Source organism: Pseudophryne corroboree, chromosome 2 (genome assembly GCF_028390025.1).
Source record: "Pseudophryne corroboree isolate aPseCor3 chromosome 2, aPseCor3.hap2, whole genome shotgun sequence".
Lineage (NCBI taxonomy): Eukaryota > Metazoa > Chordata > Amphibia > Anura > Myobatrachidae > Pseudophryne > Pseudophryne corroboree.
The window spans coordinates 1,019,861,535-1,019,888,666 of record NC_086445.1 but is presented as its reverse complement, the minus strand read 5'-3'; the positions used below and the strand labels follow the sequence as shown (position 1 = coordinate 1,019,888,666).

The following is a 27,132-nucleotide window of genomic DNA, read 5'->3' as shown; positions in this document are numbered from 1 at the left end:
CAGCTGAAGCGGCTGCAGCAATACCGACGCTCTGCTATTTGGTGAAAGATAAAGGCTCCTTCGGATTCTCTCTAAAGACACTAAAAGGTTAGATAAAAGAACAATTGCATTCGCCATAACAATACATCTCATGGACTTATAGGCCCTACACACCCGGCGATGTGCCGCCGAGGTGCCTGATGGCCGACACAGTCGACAGGCGACCCAGCGGCAGGGTGGGGGAGTGACGGCGGGAGTGAAGTTTCTTCACTCCCCCCGTCACCCGCCCCCATAGCCCTGCATGCTAATATGGACGAGATTGACCATATTGGCATGCATGTATAAATGACCCGGCACCCACGATGAACGAGCATGGGGCCGCACATCATTCATCGCCGCTGCCTACACACTGAGCGATATGAACGATATCTTGTTCATTAACGAATGAGATTGTTCATGTCTTTCAGTATTATCGCTTAGTGTGTAGGGCCTATTAGAGAAGGTGCATATGTGTTATACTTCCTTACGATGATGCTGTCACCATGAAATAAAGAGGGGCACAGACTGACTATAGAAGCATTGCCCCATACATTGATCACACCCGTGTGACCCCTAACCATATAATCATTGCCATCCTACAGTATGGCCACACCGGCTATGCTCACATACCATATAAATATAAACTTTCCACATTATAGCTGCACCTGCAATACTCACACATCAGAAAAACTCCTCCCCTTCCATATGCGTATATCTACTGCACCCACCCATTGGTACACAAGAATATCCAGGTTGCCCTCATACAAGTATAACACTAATGCCACCACATTATTGGCTGTTAGTGCACCTAAGCAGAGGGATGAAACAAGAGGAGGGAGGGCCCTGCTCGAGCGAGTTTCCATTCTAAAAAGGAAGGTGAGGGTATTGGGGAGATAAAAGAGAAACAGCATGTGGGAGGGCGGAGAATCAGGCAGAGATCCAGTAGGCTAGGGTGAATTAGTGATTATTACTGAGAGAGCGTTTGAAACAACATATGATCGGTAGTGATGAGCACCGGAAATTTTTCGGGTTTTGTGTTTTGGTTTTGGGTTCGGTTCCGCGGCCGTGTTTTGGGTTCGAACGCGTTTTGGCAAAACCTCACCGAATTTTTTTTGTCGGATTCGGGTGTGTTTTGGATTCGGTTTTTTTTTTTTCAAAAAACCCTAAAAAACAGCTTAAATCATAGAATTTGGGGGTCATTTTGATCCCAAAGTATTATTAACCTCAATAACCATTATTTCCACTCATTTTCAGTCTATTCTGAACACCTCACACCTCACAATATTATTTTTAGTCCTAAAATTTGCACCGAGGTCGCTGGATGACTAAGCTCAGCGACCCAAGTGGCCGACACAAACACCTGGCCCATCTAGGAGTGGCACTGCAGTGTCACGCAGGATGGCCCTTCCAAAAAACACTCCCCAAACAGCACATGACGCAAAGAAAAAAAGAGGCGCAATGAGGTAGCTGTGTGAGTAAGATAAGCGACCCAAGTGGCCGACACAAACACCTGGCCTATCTAGGAGTGGCACTGCAGTGTCACGCAGGATGGCCCTTCCAAAAAACACTCCCCAAACAGCACATGACGCAAAGAAAAAAAGAGGCGCAATTAGGTAGCTGTGTGAGTAAGATAAGCGACCCAAGTGGCCGACACAAACACCTGGCCCATCTAGGAGTGGCACTGCAGTGTCACACAGGATGGCCCTTCCAAAAAACACTCCCCAAACAGCACATGACGCAAAGAAGAAAAAAAAAGAGGCGCAATGAGGTAGCTGTGTGAGTAAGATAAGCGACCCAAGTGGCCGACACAAACACCTGGCCCATCTAGGAGTGTCACTGCAGTGTCACGCAGGATGGCCCTTCCAAAAAACACTCCCCAAACAGCACATGACGCAAAGAAGAAAAAAAAGAGGCGCAATGAGGTAGCTGTGTGACTAAGATAAGCGACCCAAGTGGCCGACACAAACACCTGGCCCATCTAGGAGTGGCACTGCAGTGTCACGCAGGATGGCCCTTCCAAAAAACACTCCCCAAACAGCACATGACGCAAAGAAGAAACAAAAAGAGGCGCAATGAGGTAGCTGTGTGACTAAGCTAAGCGACCCTAGTGGCCGACACAAACACCTGGCCCATCTAGGAGTGGCACTGCAGTGTCACGCAGGATGGCCCTTCCAAAAAACACCCCCCAAACAGCACATGACGCAAAGAAAAATGAAAGAAAAAAAAGGTGCAAGATGGAATTGTCCTTGGGCCCTCCCACCCACCCTTATGTTGTATAAACAGGACATGCACACTTTAACCAACCCATCATTTCAGTGACAGGGTCTGCCACACGACTGTGACTGAAATGACGGGTTGGTTTGGAGTGGACCCCCACCAAAAAAGAAGCAATTAATCTCTCCTTGAACAAACTGGCTCTACAGAGGCAAGATGTCCACCTCATCATCATCCTCCGATATATCACCGTGTACATCCCCCTCCTCACAGATTATCAATTCGTCCCCACTGGAATCCACCATCTCAGCTCCCTGTGTACTTTGTGGAGGCAATTGCTGCTGGTGAATGTCTCCACGGAGGAATTGATTATAATTCATTTTAATAAACATCATCTTCTCCACATTTTCTGGATGTAACCTCGTACGCCGATTGCTGACAAGGTGAGCGGCGGCACTAAACACTCTTTCGGAGTACACACTTGTGGGAGGGCAACTTAGGTAGAATAAAGCCAGTTTGTGCAAGGGCCTCCAAATTGCCTCTTTTTCCTGCCAGTATAAGTACCGACTGTCTGACGTGCCTACTTGGATGCGGTCACTCATATAATCCTCCACCATTCTTTCAATGGGGAGAGAATCATATGCAGTGACAGTAGACGACATGTCCGTAATCGTTGTCAGGTCCTTCAGTCTGGACCAGATGTCAGCATCAGCAGTCGCTCCAGACTGCCCTGCATCACCGCCAGCGGGTGGGCTCGGAATTCTGAGCCTTTTCCTCGCACCCCCAGTTGCGGGAGAATGTGAAGGAGGAGATGTTGACAGGTCGCGTTCCGCTTGACTTGACAATTTTGTCACCAGCAGTTCTTTGAACCCCAGCAGCATTGTGTCTGCCGGAAAGAGAGATCCAAGGTAGGTTTTAAATCTAGGATCGAGCACGGTGGCCAAAATGTAGTGCTCTGATTTCAACAGATTGACCACCCGTGAATCCTTGTTAAGCGAATTAAGGGCTCCATCCACAAGTCCCACATGCCTAGCGGAATCGCTCTGTGTTAGCTCCTCCTTCAATGTCTCCAGCTTCTTCTGCAAAAGCCTGATGAGGGGAATGACCTGACTCAGGCTGGCAGTGTCTGAACTGACTTCACGTGTGGCAAGTTCAAAAGGTTGCAGAACCTTGCACAACGTTGAAATCATTCTCCACTGCGCTTGAGACAGGTGCATTCCGCCTCCTATATCGTGCTCAGTTGTATAGGCTTGAATGGCCTTTTGCTGCTCCTCCAACCTCTGAAGCATATAGAGGGTTGAATTCCACCTCGTTACCACTTCTTGCTTCAGATGATGGCAGGGCAGGTTCAGGCGTTTTTGGTGTTGCTCCAGTCTTCTGTACGTGGTGCCTGTACGCCGAAAGTGTCCCGCAATTCTTCTGGCCACCGACAGCATCTCTTGCACGCCCCTCTCATTTTTTAAATAATTCTGCACCACCAAATTCAAGGTATGTGCAAAACATGGGACGTGCTGGAATTTGCCCAGATTTAATGCACACACAATATTGCTGGCGTTGTCCAATGCCACAAATCCACAGGAGAGTCCAATTGGGGTAAGCCATTCTGCGATGATCTTCCTCAGTTGCCGTAAGAGGTTTTTAGCTGTGTGCGTATTCTGGAAAGCGGTGATACAAAGCATAGCCTGCCTAGGAAAGAGTTGGCGTTTGCGAGATGCTGCTACTGGTGCCGCCGCTGCTGTTCTTGCGGCGGGAGTCCATACATCTACCCAGTGGGCTGTCACAGTCATATAGTCCTGAGCCTGCCCTGCTCCACTTGTCCACATGTCCGTGGTTAAGTGGACATTGGGTACAACTGCATTTTTTAGGACACTGGTGAGTCTTTTTCAGAGGTCTGTGTACATTTTCGGTATCGCCTGCCTAGAGAAATGGAACCTAGATGGTATTTGGTACCGGGGACACAGTACCTCCAACAAGTCTCTAGTTGGCTCTGCAGTAATGATGGATACCGGAACCACGTTTCTCACCGCCCAGGATGCCAAGGCCTCAGTTATCCGCTTTGCAGCAGGATGACTGCTGTGATATTTCATCTTCCTCGCAAAGGACTGTTGGACAGTCAATTGCTTGGTGGAAGTAGTAAAAGTGGTCTTACGAGTACGACTTCCCCTCTGGGATGACCATCGACTCCCAGCAGCAACAACAGCAGCGCCAGCAGCAGTAGGCGTTACACGCAAGGATGCATCGGAGGAATCCCAGGCAGGAGAGGACTCGTCAGAATTGCCAGTGACATGGCCTGCAGGACTATTGGCATTCCTGGGGAAGGAGGAAATTGACACTGAGGGAGTTGGTGGGGTGGTTTGCGTGAGCTTGGTTACAAGAGGAAGGGATTTACTGGTCAGTGGACTGCTTCCGCTGTCGCCCAAAGTTTTTGAACTTGTCACTGACTTATGATGAATGCGCTGCAGGTGACGTATAAGGGAGGATGTTCCGAGGTGGTTAACGTCCTTACCCCTACTTATTACAGCTTGACAAAGGCAACACACGGCTTGACAAATGTTGTCCGCATTTCTGTTGAAATACTTCCACACCGAAGAGCTGATTTTTTTGGTATTTTCACCAGGCATGTCAATGGCCCTATTCCTCCCACGGACAACAGGTGTCTCCCCGGGTGCCTGACTTAAACAAACCACCTCACCATCAAAATCCTCCTGGTCAATTTCCTCCCCAGCGCCAGCAACACCCATATCCTCCTCATCCTGGTGTACTTCAACACTGACATCTTCAATCTGACTATCAGGAACTGGACTGCGGGTGCTCCTTCCAGCACTTGCAGGGGGCGTGCAAATGGTGGAAGGCGCATGCTCTTCACGTCCAGTGTTGGGAAGGTCAGTCATCGCAAACGACACAATTGGACTCTCCTTGTGGATTTGTGATTTCGAAGAACGCACAGTTCTTTGCTGTGCTTTTGCCATCTTGAGTCTTTTCATTTTTCTAGCGAGAGGCTGAGTGCTTCCATCCTCATGTGAAGCTGAACCACTAGCCATGAACATAGGCCAGGGCCTCAGCCGTTCCTTGCCACTCCGTGTGGTAAATGGCATATTGGCAAGTTTACGCTTCTCCTCTGACAATTTTATTTTAGGTTTTTGAGTCCTTTTTTTACTGATATTTGGTGTTTTGGATTTTACATGCTCTGTACTATGACATTGGGCATCGGCCTTGGCAGACGACGTTGCTGGCATTTCATCGTCTCGGCCATGACTAGTGGCAGCAGCTTCAGCACGAGGTGGAAGTCGATCTTGATCTTTCCCTATTTTTGGAACCTCAACATTTTTGTTCTCCATATTTTAATAGGCACAACTAAAAGGCACCTCAGGTAAACAATGGAGATGGATGGATACTAGTATACTTATGGATGGACGAGCGACTGCCGACACAGAGGTAGCTACAGCCGTGGACTACCGTACTGCGTCTGCTGCTAATATAGACTGGATGATAATGATATAAAAAAAAAATATATATCACTACTGCAGCCGGACAGGTATATATTATATAATGACGGACCTGCTGGACACTGTCAGCACTGCAGACTCCTAAAGTAAGCTACTAGTATCAAGAAGATAGAAAAAAAAAAACACCACAGGTAGGTGGTATACAATTATGGATGGACGAGCGACTGCCGACACAGAGGTAGCTACAGCCGTGGACTACCGTACTGCGTCTGCTGCTAATATAGACTGGATGATAATGATATAAAAAAATATATATATATCACTACTGCAGCCGGACAGGTATATATTATAATGACGGACCTGCTGGACACTGTCAGCACTGCAGACTCCTAAAGTAAGCTACTAGTATCAAGAAGATAGAAGAAAAAAAAAACACCACAGGTAGGTGGTATACAATTATGGATGGACGAGCGACTGCCGACACAGAGGTAGCTACAGCCGTGGACTACCGTACTGCGTCTGCTGCTAATATAGACTGGATGATAATGATATAAAAAATATATATATATATATCACTACTGCAGCCGGACAGGTATATATTATATAATTAATGACGGACCTGCTGGACACTGTCAGCAGAATGCGTTTATAGAATAAAAACACCACACGACGAGTGTTTAACTTTTTCAAGCAGACAATCACAATATACTGGTGGTCAGACAGTGGTCACTGGTCAGTCACACTGGCAGTGGCACTCTGGCAGCAAAAGTGTGCACTGTTAAATAATATGTACTCCTGCTATAACTGCTCCCCAGTCTCCCCCACAATTAAGCTGTGTGAGCACTGAGCACTCAGCACAGTCAGATATACATAGATGATGCAGCACACTGAGGCTGAGCACAGATATGGTATACTGTTACTGTGTCACTGTGTATAATTTTTTTTCAGGCAGAGAACGGATTATATTAAATAATAATATAATAAAACTGCACTGGTGGTCACTGGTCAGTCACTAGTAAACTCTGCACTCTCTGAGTACTCCTAAGCTCCAGTAAATCAAGTGTCTCACTCTCTCTCTTCTAATCTAAATGGAGAGGACGCCAGCCACGTCCTCTCCCTATGAATCTCAATGCACGTGTGAAAATGGCGGCGACGCGCGGCTCCTTATATAGAATCCGAGTCTCGCGATAGAATCCGAGCCTCGCGAGAATCCGACAGCGGGATGATGACGTTCGGGCGCGCTCGGGTTAGCCGAGCAAGGCGGGAAGATCCGAGTCTGCCTCGGATCCGTGTAAAAAGGCTGAAGTTCGGGGGGGTTCGGATTCCGAGGAACCGAACCCGCTCATCACTAATGATCGGGGGTGTCTGATATAATAATACAACAAGGGAGAGAGTTCCATAGGTCAGCGCAGAAGAAGGCTTGGAGATTATACAAATGAACTGCCAGGGTGGAGGGTGGGGAATAGGGACGTGCACTCAGGAACCATTCTCTGTTTTATGATTCATAGCCGAAATAGGTGAAGTTGTGACAACATTTCATTAAAAAAATGTATTTGCCCTTCATATCCATTGTTAAATGTGGAGTGAAGGTGGAAATGCCGCCGACATTTTAAAATGTGCTCATCTTTAGCGCTCCGTCTTTTCACTCCCGCAAAATTTTGCCATATCTCCAGCGGATCAAAGGTAAACCCAACCTTATCATTCCACGTATAACATTCTCATTTTGCACCTTCTATTTGCATTTTTGCATGAAAACTAAAATGTACAGTAGGTGACAAGAGATACATTGAACAAAGGCATAGAAGTCAATCAGTGGACATAGACAAGTTTCTCCACTGATTGACTAGGGTATAGGTGGCTGTATAGCCATAGGCTGCTATAGTCAACGTTAAGATTTACATTGTGTGTTATTAGAATATGATAACTAAAACGGATTAAAGATGGACTGAAACTGGAGGAATACTGAAGGATAAATATCTAACAGCTAATATAACTTCAGGTAGACTGCTTTGAAATGTGAGTTCACTCCCCATAACTAAACAGCTGTAGTCTATATTACCTGACCATTCATACAAAACTCCCTGTTTGGTCACTGCAAGAACCTACCATTTCACTAGCAACTACTTGTTCTAATAAGCTTCTAATGTATATCTGTACCAATGTCATACAGGTTGAGTATCCCTTATCCAAAATGCTTGGGACCAGGGGTATTTTGGATATCTGATTTTTCCGTATTTTGGAATACCTGTAATTGCATACCATAATGAGATACCATGGTGACGGGACCTAAATCTAAGCACAGAATGCATTTATGTTTCATATACACCTTATACACACAGCCTGAAGGTCATTTTAGCCAATATTTTTTATAACTTTGTACATTAAACAAAGTGTGTGTACATTCACACAATTCATTTATGTTTCATATACACCTTATACACACAGCCTGAAGGTTATTTAATACAAGATTTTTAATAACTTTGTGTATTAAACAAAGTTTGTGTACATTGAGTCATCAAAAAACAAAGGTTTCACTATCTCACTCTCACTCAAAAAAGTCCGTATTTCGGAATATTCCGTATTTCGGAATATTTGGATATGGGATACTCAACCTGTATTGCATTTATACCCTTGAAAGTCCTGTCTGAATTACCATTGCTTTTTTCCACACTCAACCCTAACTTACTCATACTTCCAACACAGTCTACTTTAATAATCAATTTTACACCCATAAAATTTCCACATTTATTCCACCTAATAATAAACCACTGTTGTTGTGCATATGTATTTACTAACACTGTACTTTCACCTACATTTATGCAAATATACAGCACTATACAGTATCTCTCATACAGTCACCACTCCTACTTCCAGTTCCCCTCCCCCTATTTAACTCCTCCACAACATGATCATGTTTTCTTCAGCTCCCCCCACCACTCTGTCTACCTAATCATTATTTTTCCCCTTGTTCCTGCCTCTATCATCCCCCCCAGCAGTGTCAGACTGGTGCATGTAGGGCCCACCGGGGCAATGCAGTGGTAGGGGCCCATGTTTAGAGGTGTAGCCAGTCTGCAGAGGAGGTGTGGCCTGCCACCTCATTGGTTTGACCAGTGATTAGAGAGTGCAATGTTTGGGCCCTTTCATAAATATATACAGAAAATTCAGCTGCTGCATGCATTATAATGTACCAGATAACTTATCAGCAATGCACTCTAGAAAATACACTATAGTCCAGTATAAGGTAACATATGTATAATGTATAATTCAAGTGCACAGTCTAGAACCTGATCTTTAGAGCAGGAGGTGGGCCCCCAGGCAGTGGGGACTACCGGTGGTTTTCCCTGTACCCTGTGGGCCAGTCCAAGCCTGCCCCCCAGTCTGCCTTCAACCCATCTGCTACCCTCCCCCTCCTCTCCTGTTACTCCACTCTCATTCACTTCTCCACCACCATGGTCCTTCGACCCAACCACTAAGCCCCTCTCTCCCTCCTCTCCCTGTCATCTAATCTCATCTCACCTCACCTCCATCCACCTCACACCAAATGCCCTCCCTCCCCACCACCCACAGTTTTCCTTCCTAAATCAGAAACCCCCACCATCTCTGCCCTCCAAATTGATCCCAACGCTCCAGCAACCCTGAAATAATATATTTGTCCCCAATCCATGACCTCTTCACCTCCACTTCCCTGAATCTCTTAGCCATCACTGAAACCTGGATTAACCCCACTGACACCACTTCTCCTGCTGCTTTCTCCTCTGGAGGCCTCATATTCTCACACATACCCCAGCCTGGGGGTCACCATGGTGGTGGTGTTAGGGTCCTTCTATCCTCTGGTTACTCTTACCAACCTATACCATCAGTACCATCCCTTTCATTCTCTACATTTGAGGTTCATGCTATATGCCTCTTCCAACCTGTTCACCTTAGAGTAGCTGTCATTTACCTCCACCCTAGCCCTCCCTCCAAATTCCTTGACAGTTTTGCTTCCTGGCTCCCTCACTTCTTCTCTTCAGATCCTCCTTCCATTATCTTAGGTGACTTCAACACCCCAGTTGATGACTCCACAGTAACCAATGCCTCTAAACTCCTTACCCTCACATCATCGTTTGGTCTCTCACAATGGACCTCTTTCATTCTCCCATGTGAGTGAGCACTAACTTGATGCAGTCTTCACCCACCAGTATATTATTTCCTGACTACACTAATTGTCCATACCCCCTCTCAAAACATCACCATATCCCTTTTAACTTATCCCTCTCTCCTCCACCTTTGCCTCCTAAGGCTACCATCACTACTCGACTCACTTTTCTCCCCTATTCTCTCTCACTCCTGCCCTGAACAAGCCACTTCCATATACAATGCCGACCATACTTCTGCTCTTGACTCTGTTATTCTGGCGATCACTATCTACCTTCGCAGATCTGTAACTTAACCCTGGCATTCAAAATGCACCAAATACCTGCAAAAGTGTTCACACACCATGAGTGACAGTGGAGGAAATCAAGCTCTAAGACAGACTTCCTTCATTTTAAATGTATGCTCGCATCATACAGTGCTTCCCATTCCTTCGCTAAACAGTTATATTTCAAAAACCTCATCTCCTCTCAGTCCTCAAACCCCCGTCATCTCTCCACCTACACCTCCCTCCGCTGTCCACCCTGCCTCGCCTTCCCTCCTCACTCTCTGTCCTTGACTTTGCCACCTACTTCACATCTAAAATTGACTCCGGATGTCAGGACATCACATCCCACCAGACCCTCAGCACTCTCCCTCCTCCCTTCCCAGCCTACTGTTCCCCGTTCATTTCACCAACTCTGATTTCCTTTTCCCCTCTATCTGGAATAGAAGTCATGGCCCTAATCCATTCCCCCCTCCCCCTGCACCTCCTCCCTTGACCCTGTCCCCTCACACTTCCTCCGCTACCTCTCTCCCTCTGCCTGTTCCCATCTTGCCCACCTCCTCAATCTCTCCATCTCATCAGGCATTGTCCCCTCTGCATTCAAACATGGAAACATGCCCTTGTCTCCCCCATTCTTAAAAAAATGAGCGCATTGTTTTACAACCGCCTTACTACCTTTCTTTCTTCACACTCCCTGCCAGACCCATTTCAGCATGGCTTCCATCCTCTCCACTGAAACCGTCCTCACAAAAGTATGCAATGACCTCCTTGTTGCCAAATCTAAGGGCCACTACTCTCTACTCATTCTCCTTGACATGTCTGCTGCTTTTGACACTGTGGACCACCCTCTCCTCCTGTGAATCCTTCACTCACTTGGTCTACTGCCATTTCCTGGTCTCTGACCATACCTGTCTTCTCTCATGACTCCACTTTCCCCCTGCTTCCACTTACAGTTGGTATCCCCCAAGGTTCTGTTAGACCTGGCCTTTTCTCCTTCTATACATCTTACACTAATGATACTCAGATCTACCTTTCCTCCCCTGACCTCTCCCCCTCTCTTCTCACTCATATATCCAACTGACTACTATCTCTTCCTGGATGTCCCAGTGCTTTCTTAAATTAAACATATTTAAGACTGAGCTAATTATCTTCCCACCCTCCTGCATAACCTCACTTCCCACAATTTCATTATCTAGTGACAGCACAACCATCTCCTCCAAGTGCGCTGTCTGGGAGTTATCCTTGACTCTTTCCTCTCCTTCAAACCACACATTCAGTACCATTTCTAGCTAAAAGATATCTCAAGGATTAGACCCTTTCTCACCCTAGATGCTACTATGACCCTCATCCACTTACTGGTCTTCTCCAGATTGGATTACTGTAACCTCCTCCTATCTGGCCTCCCTGATGTTCGCCTCTCACCACTCTCAAGCTTCTCACACTCACTTACAAAGCCCTCACCCATTCCTGTACCATTTACATCTTTGACCTCATTTCCCTTCACACTCCCTGCAGGCTCCTCTGCTCCTCAAATGCATACAGCCTCTCCTGCCAACTGATTATTTCCTCCGATTCCTACCTCCAAGATTTTGGCCGTGGTGCTCCCTACCTCTGGAATTCTCTTCTGCTCCCTATCAGACTGTCCACCTCTCTACAAAACTTCAAATGGGCTCTCAAGACCCACTTCTTCACCAAACCTAGCCATCTCTCATCCTAACCCTCTGTTCCACGCTCACTGTCTACCACATCTGTGTCACCCCTGTCTGTCTGCCCCTCCACTTTAGAATGTTAGCTCTCATGAGCAGGGCCCTCTTCCTTCATGTACTCTGGCTTCACTACTAATACTAACATCTACTCCATACTCCCTTAAATGGCACCTAATCATTGATCTCTGCCACCCTGCTGGTCATTTGAGTGCTATGACCACTGATGCAACAAGACCGCCTGTCACAATACTGACGTTGTTATCCCGGCTGTCAGATGGCTGGCGGGAAGGGGGGGGGGAAGCGCAACGAAGCACCTTGCGGGCATCGTGGACACCCATAAGTGGGAATAGTCCCTGTTTGGTCGGTATGCCAACCGTTGGGATGGTGAGGGTTCGGGACGTAGGTGCCGGTATTGTGACCGGCGGTCTCCTGACCGCCGGTCACTTAACTGCATGTCGTTTTGCTTTGTATTGTCATGTGATTGTGTTTATGTACTTTGTTAGGCGCTGCTGAGCCCTCATGGCTCTGTATAAATAAAGAATAATAATAACTAGCGAAGCAGTCTATGCTGTATGTTAAAAAAGGGTACATGTCATGTTCCTGATGTCGACACGCAAGATGTCGACTTTGAACACATCATTGCTATAAGGTTGACATATTGAAATCAAATGTCAACAATTTAGCCTAACTCTAACGCAAACCCTAAAGCTAACCCTAAAATTTGTATTGTTAACAATTATAACCATATATACATGTGGCATGTCAACATTTTAAACATGTTGACATGGTCCAGTTTAACATTGTGGTGTCAACACAGTCATTGTTGACATGATGCCTGCATAGCCCAAAAATGAGTCTTAAAGTCTTAATGACTTTATTGAAGTAATAATATCTATGTCTGACTGATACAAGGCTCCAGTTCCTGATAGACTGAATTGCCAACAACATTGGGCCAGTCAACAAAATGGCCACCCCAGTGGTTGAAGGCAACGTGTGCGTCTGCATAATTTGAATATTGTCATTCAGCCTGTCCTGTTTCATATTACTGTCCGCTCTATTTTAGGCACCAGTGGTGTATACCTGAATACGACACCTGGCGGTCCCGCTGCTAAATCCGGCATACAGCAGGGCGATCGCATCATTGAAGTAAATGGCAAGAATATTGAGGGCAACTCTTATGATCAAGTAGTCACACAGGTAAGGCGGGAAACTCAGTGTAGGGCAGATGCCGGTGAAATCAGCTTAAACTACAGCTTTTAGTGCCGACAAGGAGAGTCCCATATAACCAACGTAGCTCTTACCGTGTGAGAAATAAGATTACTTAATAATAATGTGAAGTTTACTGAAAATATATAAATTCATCACTTCATAGCCCAATATGGTACACTACCAGGCCCAAAGCGGGTGGACACCCCTTTCATGTAGTTTGTTTTGCCCATTTCAGCCACACCCATTCCTAACAGCTGAATAAAGACCCAGCATTGTGTACAGCCGTGCAATCTCCATGGTGACAGGGTAGCAGCAGAATGGGTTGTACTCATATTCAGATTAAGGGGGGGGGATGCAGGGCATACTGTATTCCGGGCCCCCCTCTGTCAAGGGGCCCCCCAGCCAGAGCACACTGACATCACTAGCTCTCCCTCTTGTGCAGCAGCAGAAACAGGCTGCCAGGATGTAAGCAGGACAGTATGCATTGCAGGCAGAGACACAGGAGTATCAGGTTTCATGACATACCGACAAAGCTTCCTACCCAGTGGAGAGATAGCAGAGGGGAGAGAACTGTAAGTGACCCAGGGATCCCAGCTTCTCCTCATCCCGGCTGGGTTTCGGGGTCATGTGTAACCTGTTATCTAATTAGAGCGTTTACGTCTATAGAGAGACACACACAAAGCATCCTCCTGAGTCCTGTCCCAGTGTGTTAGTAGCACAGTGGCATTTTTGCAAGATAAATTACAGACTTTATTTTTCTATGTGTATTTTAAGTTTACGTTGTCTTTGTTCCACTACAGGAAAACATTATAAAATATTAGCATCTCTATTAGGTGTGAGATATAAACAGTACCCAGGCCTTATTAAATTATTAGTTTAAATGTAAAATACACCATTGGTTGATATTTAATATACAGAATCCATACCTCTAATTCCAGGATGGACAATATGCTCTCTACCTAGACTTCCCTCTTAATTATAATTCTAATCATTTTTGTTGAAATACCTTTTTTATCTATGAAATAGTTCAACACATGTGATGCCAATCACATATTAAAAGGGAAGTCCAGGTAGAGAGCATTTTGTCCCTCCCAGCATGGGTCATGTTGAGAGGTATGCACAATCTGATATACACTCTACCCCTCCACCGGAGCTCACCTGTCTTAAGTAGAGATGAGCGGGTTCGGTTTCTCTGAATCCGAACCCGCACGAACTTCATGTTTTTTTTCACGGGTCCGAGCGACTCGGATCTTCCCGCCTTGCTCGGTTAACCCGAGCGCGCCCGAACGTCATCATGACGCTGTCGGATTCTCGCGAGACTCGGATTCTATATAAGGAGCCGCGCGTCGCCGCCATTTTCACACGTGCATTGAGATTGATAGGGAGAGGACGTGGCTGGCGTCCTCTCCATTTAGATTAGGAGAGAGAGAGAGAGATTGACCTGAGGCTGATACTGTAGAAGAGAGTGCAGAGTTTAGTGACTGACCACAGTGACCACCAGCAGTGCAGTTGTTTTATTTAATATATCCGTTCTCTGCCTGAAAAAAACGGTACACACAGTGACTCAGTCACATACCATATCTGTGTGCACTGCTCAGCCCAGTGTGCTGCATGCCTGCATCATCTATGTATATATTATATATCTGACTGTGCTCAGCTCACACAGCTTATAATTGTGGGGGAGACTGGGGAGCACTGCAGTGCCAGTTATAGGTTATAGCAGGAGCCAGGAGTACAAGACAGTCACATACCATATCTGTGTGCACTGCTCAGCCCAGTGTGCTGCATCATCTATGTATATATTATATATCTGACTGTGCTCAGCTCACACAGCTTATAATTGTGGGGGAGACTGGGGAGCACTGCAGTGCCAGTTATAGGTTATAGCAGGAGCCAGGAGTACATATTATATTAAAATTAAACAGTGCACACTTTTGCTGCAGGAGTGCCACTGCCAGTGTGACTGACCAGTGACCTGACCACACTGACCACCAGTATAGTTAGTAGTATACTATATTGTGATTGCCTGAAAAAGTTAAACACTCGTCGTGTGACTTCACTTGTGTGGTGTTTTTTTTTTTATTCTATAAAAAACTCATTCTGCTGACAGACAGTGTCCAGCAGGTCCGTCATTATATAATATATATACCTGTCCGGCTGCAGTAGTGATATATATATATTTTTTATATCATTATTTATCATCCAGTCGCAGCAGACACAGTACGGTAGTTCACGGCTGTAGCTACCTCTGTGTCGGCACTCGGCAGTCCATCCATAATTGTATACCACCTACCCGTGGTTTTTTTTTCTTTCTTCTTTATACATACATACTACTACATCTCTTTATCAACCAGTCTATATTAGCAGCAGACACAGTACAGTACGGTAGTTCACGGCTGTGGCTACCTCTGTGTCGGCACTCGGCAGTCCGTCCATAATTGTATACCACCTAACCGTGGTTTTTTTTTTCTTCTTCTTTATACATACATACTACGACATCTCTTTATCAACCAGTCTATATTAGCAGCAGACACAGTACAGTACGGTAGTTCACGGCTGTGGCTACCTCTGTGTCGGCACTCGGCAGTCCGTCCATAATTGTATACCACCTAACCGTGGTTTTTTTTTCTTTCTTCTTTATACATACATACTACGACATCTCTTTATCAACCAGTCTATATTAGCAGCAGACACAGTACAGTACGGTAGTTCACGGCTGTGGCTACCTCTGTGTCGGCACTCGGCAGTCCGTCCATAATTGTATACCACCTACCCGTGGTTTTTTTTTCTTTCTTCTTTATACATACATACTACTACATCTCTTTATCAACCAGTCTATATTAGCAGCAGACACAGTACAGTACGGTAGTTCACGGCTGTGGCTACCTCTGTGTCGGCACTCGGCAGTCCGTCCATAATTGTATACTAGTATCCATCCATCTCCATTGTTTACCTGAGGTGCCTTTTAGTTGTGCCTATTAAAATATGGAGAACAAAAATGTTGAGGTTCCAAAATTAGGGAAAGATCAAGATCCACTTCCACCTCGTGCTGAAGCTGCTGCCACTAGTCATGGCCGAGACGATGAAATGCCAGCAATAAATACCGATGAAATACCGGTGTTTGTGTCGGCCACTAGGGTCGCTTATCTTACTCACACAGTCAGCTACCTCATTGCGCCTCTTTTTTTCTTTGCGTCATGTGCTGATTGGGGAGGGTTTTTTGGAAGGGACATCCTGCGTGACACTGCAGTGCCACTCCTAGATGGGCCAGGTGTTTGTGTCGGCCACTAGTGTCGCTTAGCTTAGTCATCCAGCGACCTTGGTGCAAATTTTAGGACTAAAAATAATATTGTGAGGTGTGAGGTATTCAGAATAGACTGAAAATGAGTGGAAATTATGGTTTTTGAGGTTAATAATAATATGGGATCAAAATGACCCCCAAATTCTATGATTTAAGCTGTTTTTTAGTGTTTTTTGAAAAAAACACCCGAATCCAAAACACACCCGAATCCGACAAAAAAAATTCGGTGAGGTTTTGCCAAAACGCGGTCGAACCCAAAACACGGCCGCGGAACCGAACCCAAAACCAAAACACAAAACCCGAAAAATTTCAGGCGCTCATCTCTAGTCTTAAGTAGAGATGAGCGCCGGAAATTTTTCGGGTTTTGTGTTTTGGTTTTGGGTTCGGTTCCGCGGCCGTGTTTTGGGTTCGACCGCGTTTTGGCAAAACCTCACCGAATTTTTTTTGTCGGATTCGGGTGTGTTTTGGATTCGGGTGTTTTTTTCCAAAAAACCTAAAAAACAGCTTAAATCATAGAATTTGGCGGTCATTTTGATCCCAAAGTATTATTAACCTCAAAAACCATAATTTCCACTCATTTTCAGTCTATTCTGAATACCTCACACCTCACAATATTATTTTTAGTCCTAAAATTTGCACCGAGGTCGCTGTGTGAATAAGATAAGCGACCCTAGTGGCCGACACAAACACCGGGCCCATCTAGGAGTGGCACTGCAGTGTCACGCAGGATGGCCCTTCCAAAAAACCCTCCCCAAACAGCACATGACGCAAAGAAAAAAAGAGGCGCAATGAGGTAGCTGTGTGAGTAAGATTAGCGACCCTAGTGGCCGACACAAACACCGGGCCCATCTAGGAGTGGCACTGCAGTGTCACGCAGGATGTCCCTTCCAAAAAACCCTCCCCAAACAGCACATGACGCAAAGAAAAAAAGAGGCGCAATGAGGTAGCTGTGTGAGTAAGATAAGCGACCCTAGTGGCCGACACAAACACCGGGCCCATCTAGGAGTGTCACTGCAGTGTCACACAGGATGTCCCTTCCAAAAAACCCTCCCCAAACAGCACATGACGCAAAGAAAAAAAGAGGCGCAATGAGGTAGCTGTGTGAGTAAGATAAGCGACCCTAGTGGCCGACACAAACACCGGGCCCATCTAGGAGTGGCACTGCAGTGTCACGCAGGATGTCCCCTTCCAAAAAACCCTCCCCAAACAGCACATGACGCAAAGAAAAAGAAAAGAAAAAAGAGGTGCAAGATGGAATTGTCCTTGGGCCCTCCCACCCACCCTTATGTTGTATAAACAGGACATGCACACTTTAACCAACCCATCATTTCAGTGACAGGGTCTGCCACACGACTGTGACTGATATGATGGGTTGGTTTGGACCCCCACCAAAAAAGAAGCAATTAATCTCTCCATGCACAAACTGGCTCTACAGAGGCAAGATGTCCACCTCATCATCATCCTCCGATATATCACCGTGTACATCCCCCTCCTCACAGATTATCAATTCGTCCCCACTGGAATCCACCATCTCAGCTCCCTGTGTACTTTGTGGAGGCAATTGCTGCTGGTCAATGTCTCCACGGAGGAATTGATTATAATTCATTTTAATGAACATCATCTTCTCCACATTTTCTGGATGTAACCTCGTACGCCGATTGCTGACAAGGTGAGCGGCGGCACTAAACACTCTTTCGGAGTACACACTTGTGGGAGGGCAACTTAGGTAGAATAAAGCCAGTTTGTGCAAGGGCCTCCAAATTGCCTCTTTTTCCTGCCAGTATAAGTACGGACTGTGTGACGTGCCTACTTGGATGCGGTCACTCATATAATCCTCCACCATTCTTTCAATGGGGAGAGAATCATATGCAGTGACAGTAGACGACATGTCCGTAATCGTTGTCAGGTCCTTCAGTCCGGACCAGATGTCAGCATCAGCAGTCGCTCCAGACTGCCCTGCATCACCGCCAGCGGGTGGGCTCGGAATTCTGAGCCTTTTCCTCGCACCCCCAGTTGCGGGAGAATGTGAAGGAGGAGATGTTGTTGACAGGTCGCGTTCCGCTTGACTTGACAATTTACTCACCAGCAGGTGTTTGAACCCCAGCAGACTTGTGTCTGCCGGAAAGAGAGATCCAAGGTAGGCTTTAAATCTAGGATCGAGCACGGTGGCCCAAAATGTAGTGCTCTGATTTCAACAGATTGACCACCCGTGAATCCTTGCTAAGCGAATTAAGGGCTCCATCCACAAGTCCCACATGCCTAGCGGAATCGCTCCGTGTTAGCTCCTCCTTCAATGTCTCCAGCTTCTTCTGCAAAAGCCTGATGAGGGGAATGACCTGACTCAGGCTGGCAGTGTCTGAACTGACTTCACGTGTGGCAAGTTCAAAGGGCATCAGAACCTTGCACAACGTTGAAATCATTCTCCACTGCGCTTGAGACAGGTGCATCCCACCTCCTATATCGTGCTCAATTGTATAGGCTTGAATGGCCTTTTGCTGCTCCTCCAACCTCTGAAGCATATACAGGGTTGAATTCCACCTCGTTACCACTTCTTGCTTCAGATGATGGCAGGGCAGGTTCAGTAGTTTTTGGTGGTGCTCCAGTTTTCTGTACGTGGTGCCTGTACGCCGAAAGTGTCCCGCAATTCTTCTGGCCACCGACAGCATCTCTTGCACGCCCCTGTCGTTTTTTAAAAAATTCTGCACCACCAAATTCAAGGTATGTGCAAAACATGGGACGTGCTGGAATTGGCCCAGATTTAATGCACACACAATATTGCTGGCGTTGTCCGATGCCACAAATCCACAGGAGAGTCCAATTGGGGTAAGCCATTCCGCGATGATCTTCCTCAGTTGCCGTAAGAGGTTTTCAGCTGTGTGCGTATTCTGGAAACCGGTGATACAAAGCGTAGCCTGCCTAGGAAAGAGTTGGCGTTTGCGAGATGCTGCTACTGGTGCCGCCGCTGCTGTTCTTGCGGCGGGAGTCCATACATCTACCCAGTGGGCTGTCACAGTCATATAGTCCTGACCCTGCCCTGCTCCACTTGTCCACATGTCCGTGGTTAAGTGGACATTGGGTACAGCTGCATTTTTTAGGACACTGGTGACTCTTTTTCTGAGTTCTGTGTACATTTTCGGTATCGCCTGCCTAGAGAAATGGAACCTAGATGGTATTTGGTACCGGGGACACAGTACCTCCAACAAGTCTCTAGTTGGCTCTGCAGTAATGATGGATACCGGAACCACGTTTCTCACCACCCAGGATGTCAAGGCCTCAGTTATCCGCTTTGCAGTAGGATGACTGCTGTGATATTTCATCTTCCTCGCAAAGGACTGTTGGACAGTCAATTGCTTGGTGGAAGTAGTAAAAGTGGTCTTACGACTTCCCCTCTGGGATGACCATCGACTCCCAGCAGCAACAACAGCAGCGCCAGCAGCAGTAGGCGTTACACGCAAGGATGCATCGGAGGAATCCCAGGCAGGAGAGGAATCGTCAGAATTGCCAGTGACATGGCCTGCAGGACTATTGGCATTCCTGGGGAAGGAGGAAATTGACACTGAGGGAGTTGGTGGGGTGGTTTGCGTGAGCTTGGTTACAAGAGGAAGGGATTTACTGGTCAGTGGACTGCTTCCGCTGTCGGCCCAAGTTTTTGAACTTGTCACTGACTTATTATGAATGCGCTGCAGGTGACGTATAAGGGAGGATGTTCCGAGGTGGTTAACGTCCTTACCCCTACTTATTACAGCTTGACAAAGGGAACACACGGCTTGACACCTGTTGTCCGCATTTCTGGTGAAATACTTCCACACCGAAGAGCTGATTTTTTTGGTATTTTCACCAGGCATGTCAACGGCCATATTCCTACCACGGACAACAGGTGTCTCCCCGGGTGCCTGACTTAAACAAACCACCTCACCATCAGAATCCTCCTGGTCAATTTCCTCCCCAGCGCCAGCAACACCCATATCCTCCTCATCCTGGTGTACTTCAACACTGACATCTTCAATCTGACTATCAGGAACTGGACTGCGGGTGCTCCTTCCATCACTTGCAGGGGGCGTGCAAATGGTGGAAGGCGCATGCTCTTCACGTCCAGTGTTGGGAAGGTCAGGCATTGCAACCGACACAATTGGAGTCGGACTCTCCTTGTGGATTTGGGATTTCGAAGAACGCACAGTTCTTTGCGGTGCTACTGCTTTTGCCAGCTTTAGTCTTTTCATTTTTCTAGCGAGAGGCTGAGTGCTTCCATCCTCATGTGAAGCTGAACCACTAGCCATGAACATAGGCCAGGGCCTCAGCCGTTCCTTGCCACTCCGTGTGGTAAATGGCATATTGGCAAGTTTACGCTTCTCCTCCGACAATTTTATTTTAGGTTTTGGAGTCCTTTTTTTACTGATATTTGGTGTTTTGGATTTGACATGCTCTGTACTATGACATTGGGCATCGGCCTTGGCAGACGACGTTGCTGGCATTTCATCGTCTCGGCCATGACTAGTGGCAGCAGCTTCAGCACGAGGTGGAAGTGGATCTTGATCTTTCCCTAATTTTGGAACCTCAACATTTTTGTTCTCCATATTTTAATAGGCACAACTAAAAGGCACCTCAGGTAAACAATGGAGATGGATGGATTGGATACTAGTATACAATTATGGACGGGCTGCCGAGTGCCGACACAGAGGTAGCCACAGCCGTGAACTACCGCACTGTACTGTGTCTGCTGCTAATATATAGACTGGTTGATAAAGAGATAGTATACTCGTAACTAGTATGTATGTATAAAGAAAGAAAAAAAAACCACGGTTAGGTGGTATATACAATTATGGACGGGCTGCCGAGTGCCGACACAGAGGTAGCCACAGCCGTGAACTACCGCACTGTACTGTGTCTGCTGCTAATATAGACTGGTTGATAAAGAGATAGTATACTCGTAACTAGTATGACTATAAAGAAAGAAAAAAAAACCACGGTTAGGTGGTATATACAATTATGGACGGGCTGCCGAGTGCCGACACAGAGGTAGCCACAGCCGTGAACTACAGCACTGTACTGTGTCTGCTGCTAATATAGACTGGTTGATAAAGAGATAGTATACTCGTAACTAGTATGACTATAAAGAAAGAAAAAAAAACCACGGTTAGGTGGTATATACAATTATGGACGGGCTGCCGAGTGCCGACACAGAGGTAGCCACAGCCGTGAACTACCGCACTGTACTGTGTCTGCTGCTAATATATAGACTGGTTGATAAAGAGATAGTATACTCGTAACTAGTATGTATGTATAAAGAAAGAAAAAAAAACCACGGTTAGGTGGTATATACAATTATGGACGGGCTGCCGAGTGCCGACACAGAGGTAGCCACAGCCGTGAACTACCGCACTGTACTGTGTCTGCTGCTAATATATAGACTGGTTGATAAAGAGATAGTATACTCGTAACTAGTATGTATGTATAAAGAAAGAAAAAAAAACCACGGTTAGGTCACTGGTATATACAATTATGGACGGGCTGCCGAGTGCCGACACAGAGGTAGCCACAGCCGTGAACTACCGCACTGTACTGTGTCTGCTGCTAATATATAGACTGGTTGATAAAGAGATAGTATACTCGTAACTAGTATGTATGTATAAAGAAAGAAAAAAAAACCACGGTTAGGTGGTATATACAATTATGGACGGGCTGCCGAGTGCCGACACAGAGGTAGCCACAGCCGTGAACTACCGCACTGTACTGTGTCTGCTGCTAATATAGACTGGTTGATAAAGAGATAGTATACTCGTAACTAGTATGTATGTATAAAGAAAGAAAAAAAAACCACGGTTAGGTGGTATATACAATTATGGACGGGCTGCCGAGTGCCGACACAGAGGTAGCCACAGCCGTGAACTACCGCACTGTACTGTGTCTGCTGCTAATATAGACTGGTTGATAAAGAGATAGTATACTCGTAACTAGTATGACTATAAAGAAAGAAAAAAAAACCACGGTTAGGTGGTATATACAATTATGGACGGGCTGCCGAGTGCCGACACAGAGGTAGCCACAGCCGTGAACTACCGCACTGTACTGTGTCTGCTGCTAATATAGACTGGTTGATAAAGAGATAGTATACTACTAATATTATATATACTGGTGGTCAGGTCACTGGTCACTAGTCACACTGGCAGTGGCACTCCTGCAGCAAAAGTGTGCACTGTTTAATTTTAATATAATATTATGTACTCCTGGCTCCTGCTATAACCTATAACTGGCACTGCAGTGCTCCCCAGTCTCCCCCACAATTATAAGCTGTGTGAGCTGAGCACAGTCAGATATATATATACATTGATGCAGCACACTGGGCTGAGCAGTGCACACAGATATGGTATGTGACTGAGTCACTGTGTGTATCGTTTTTTTCAGGCAGAGAACGGATATATTAAATAAAACAAACAACTGCACTGTCTGGTGGTCACTGTGGTCGTCAGTCACTAAACTCTGCACTCTCTTCTACAGTATCACAGCCTCAGGTCAATCTCTCTCTCTCTCTCTCAACCCTAATCTAAATGGAGAGGACGCCAGCCACGTCCTCTCCCTATCAATCTCAATGCACGTGTGAAAATGGCGGCGATGCGCGGCTCCTTATATAGAATCCGAGTCTCGCGAGAATCCGACAGCGTCATGATGACGTTCGGGCGCGCGCTCGGGTTAACCGAGCAAGGCGGGAGGATCCGAGTCTGCTCGGACCCGTGAAAAAAACATGAAGTTCGTGCGGGTTCGGATTCAGAGAAACCGAACCCGCTCATCTCTAGTCTTAAGTGCCCCAGGCCCGCCCAAGGCTTAATCCAGCCCTGGTTGTACTGAAGAGCTCTGTCAGCGTGGCATTGTCATAGAATGCCCCTTACCAACAAGTCAGTTCATGACATTTCTGGCCTGCTAGAACGGCACCTGCTGCCCCGTAAGTGTTGTTATGTGGAATGGAAATGTCTAGCTGTAACAACGCTTAGCCATGAAACGTTCAGCCAGAGCCGTAACTAGACTTTTTGGTGCCCCGTGCCAGAAAAAGAAATGGCGCCCACCCCACCCCCGCCCCGCATTTTCCAATAGGGACATAAGGTGCATGCCTCGCGGGGAAGGGGCATAACAAGATTGATCCCAGAGAAAGCCCATGCTATGATGCCCCTTCCCACATATACAGTATATATTTTATTTATTTATTACCAGTCATTTATATAGCGCACATATATTCTGCAGCACTGTACAGACAATATTTGGCCATACACATCAGTCCCTGCCCCAGTGGAGCTTACAATCTATATTCCCTATCTCATGTCCACGCACACACATTCAAGCTAGGTTTAATTTTGTAGGGAGCCAATTAACCTACCAGTATATTTTTGGATTGTGGCAGGAAACCGGAGTACCCAGAGGAAACCCACGCAAGTACAGGGAGAATATACAAACTCCACACAGTTAGGGCCATGGTGGGAACCGAACCCATGACCTCAGTGCTGTGAGGCAGTAATGCTAACCATTACACCATCCGTACTGCCCCAAATATATATATATCTTTTTTTTATTTTACAAGCCCACTGAGTGTCGTTTTTTCATTTCTCTCTCTCTCTCTCTCTCTCTCTCTCTCTCTCTCTCTCTCTATATATATATATATATATATATATATATATAATATACAGTGCATCCGGAAAGTATTCACAGCGCTTCACTTTTTCCACATTTTGTTATGTTACAGCCTTATTCCAAAATGGAATAAATTAAATTTTGTCCTCAGAATTCTACACACAGTGGCCCTCATTCCGAGTTGATCGCTCGCTAGCTGCTTTTAGCAGCAGTGCAAACGCTAAGCCGCCGCCCTCTGGGAGTGTATCTTAGCTTAGCAGAAATGTGAACGAAAGATTGGCAGAACTGCTCGAAAAAATTTTCATGCAGTTTCTGAGTAGCTCCAGACCTACTCCTAACTTGCGATCACTGTAGACAGTTTGGTTCCTGCTTTGACGTCACATACACGCCCTGCGTTCGGTCAGACACTCCCCCGTTTCTCCAGGCATGCCTGCGTTTTCCCCTGACACGCCTGCGTTTTTAGCACACTCCCGGAAAACAGCCAGTTACCTCCCAGAAACCCCCCTTTCCTGTCAATCACTCACCGATCAGCCGAGCGACTGAAAAGAGTCGCTCGGCCTTGTGTTAAATAGCATAGTTTTGTGTGAAAGTACTTAGCGCATGCGCAATGCGACCCATACGCATGCGCAGTATTGCCTATTTTTTGCCTGATCGCCGCGCTGCGACCGAAAGCAGCTAGCGATCAACTCGGCATGACCCCCATAACCCCATAATGACAATGTGAAAAAAGATTTTGGGAGATTTTTGCAAGTTTATTAAAAATAAGAAACTAAGAAATCACATGTACATAAGTATTCACAGCCTTTGCCATGGTGCATCCTGTTTCCCCTCATCATCCTTGAGATGTTCCTACAGCTTAATTGGAGTCCACCTGTCGTAAATTCAGTTGATTGGACATGATTTGGAAAGGCACACACCTGTCTATATAGATAGGATTTTCTCGAGGCAAAAATCTAGGGAAGGGTTCAGAAAAATATCTGCTGCTTTGAATGTCCCAATGAGCACAGTGGCTTCCATCATCCATAAATGATAGAAGTTCGTAAATGGAAGAAGTTTGGAACCACCAGTACTCTTCCTAGAGCTGGCCGGCCGTCTAAACTGAGCGATCGGGGGACAAGGGCCCTAGTCAGGGAGGTGACCAAGTACCCTATGGTCACTCTGTCAGAGCTACAGCATTCATCTGTGGAGAGAAGAGAACCTTCCAGAAGGACAAACATCTCTGCAGCAATCCACCAATCAGGCCTGTATGTCAGAGTGGCCAGACGGAAGCCACTCCTTAGTAAAAAGCACATGGCAGCCCACCTGGAGTTTGCCAAAATGCAACTGAAGGACTCTCAGACCATGAGAAACAAAATTCTCTGGCCTGATGAGACAAGGATTGAACTCTTTGGCGTGAATGCCAGGCGTCATGTTTGGAGGAAACCAGGCACCGCTCATCACCAGGCCAATTCCATACCTACAGTGAAGCATGGTGGTGGAAACATCATGCTGTGGGGATGTTTTTCAGCTGAAGGAACTGGGAGACTAGTCAGGATAGAGGGAAAGATGAATGCAGCAATGTACAGAGACATCCTGGATGAAAACCTGCTCCAGAGCGCTCTTGACCTCAAACTGGGGCGACGGTTCATCTTTCAGCAGGACAATGACCCTAAGCACACAGCCAAGACTTCAAAGGAGTGGCTTCAGGACAACTCTGTGAAAGTCCTTGAGTGGCCCAGCCAGAGCCCAGACTTGAATCTGGAGAGATCTGAAAATGGCTGTGCACCGACGCTTCCCATCCAACCTGATTTAGCTTGAGAGGTGCTGCAAAGAAGAATGAGCGAAACTGCCCAAAGATAAGTGTGCCAAGCTTGTGGCATCATATTCAAAAAGACTTGAGGCTGTAATTGCTACCAAAGGTAAGACTGTGAATACTTATGTACATGTGATTTCTTAGTTTTTTTAAATTTTAATAAATTTGCAAAAATCTCAAAAACTTTTTTCACGTTTTCATTATGGGGTATTGTGTGTAGAATTTTGAGGGATAGAATGAATTTATTCCATTTTGGAATAAGGCTGTAACATAACAAAATGTGGAAAATGTGAAGCGCTGTGAATACTTTCAGGATGCACTGTATATATATATATATATATATATATATATATGTTATACTCACTCAATTATAGAACTTGGCAAGAAAATGGATTTGCACTCAATCCAAAAGCTTGCTGCCAATCAGCCACAATACCCCTTTTTAAATAACACATTTCAATATACTGCCACACCCAGGACTCAAACCCACAACCTGTTGCATCCCAGCCAAACACCCCACCCACCGAGCCACTTGATCCCGCATAAAAACTATGAGATTTATAACTATATGAAACTACCTGTACCCCGTAAAAAATAACCAGCACCATAATTGAGCAGATCCATGTAGTGTGCAGCCACACATCCAAACCCTTGCAGACACACACTACATAGATCTGCCCAGCCGTATTTCTGATCACCCCTTCACAAAGTACAAGGTAAGCTTCATATAGTTAAAACTCTCCAGCTTGGAATTCTCTACCTTTCTATGCAAGGGCAGATAGCTTCCGACTACAATATCACAGGCAACGGGTTCGAATCCCGGGCACATCAGCATCCCCAAATGTAATAAAGGACAGTGCGACTGAACAACAAAGAGCTATAAAGTCAAGTCCATGAATGTTGTATAGGTATTAGCGACAAAAGGGGTGGGGGTAGGAGACAGAGGCGGTCAGCAGATGCTGGGCTTCAAAAAGCGTTTCCATGGCGAGCTGCGGCACATCAGCCTCGGATCACCATGTGAAACGCCAGATGTCGGCATGAGTGCAGTTAAGCACACTATCAGTGGCGCAGTGGTAAGCTGCTCTCTGCAGTGACCAATCATAATTTCTCTGACGTCCTAGTGGATGCTGGGGACTCCGTAAGGACCATGGGGAATAGACGGCTCCGCAGGAGACTGGGCACACTAAAAGAAAGATTTGGTACTACCTGGTGTGCACTGGCTCCTCCCTCTATGCCCCTCCTCCAGACCTCAGTTGGATTTCTGTGCCCGGCCGAGCTGGATGCACACTAGGGGCTCTCCTGAGCTCCTAGAAAGAAAGTATATGTTAGTTTTTTTATTTTACAGTGAGACCTGCTGGCAACAGGCTCACTGCAACGAGGGACTAAGGGGAGAAGAAGCGAACCTACCTGCTTGCAGCTAGCTTGGGCTT

At 46.2% G+C, this 27,132-nt stretch overlaps 1 protein-coding gene across 1 annotated transcript in view; it reads left to right on the top strand.

The window, feature by feature from the left end:
- Positions 1–27,132, top strand: part of PDZK1 (PDZ domain containing 1) — a 63,168-nt gene that overhangs the window by 15,701 nt on the left and 20,335 nt on the right. The window contains exons 3-4 of the mRNA XM_063956709.1: positions 1–87; positions 12,847–12,980. The exon at positions 1–87 is cut by the window's left edge and continues 118 nt beyond it. Of these exons, the coding sequence (XP_063812779.1) occupies positions 1–87; positions 12,847–12,980 (221 nt within the window). The remainder of the gene's footprint in view (positions 88–12,846; positions 12,981–27,132) is intronic.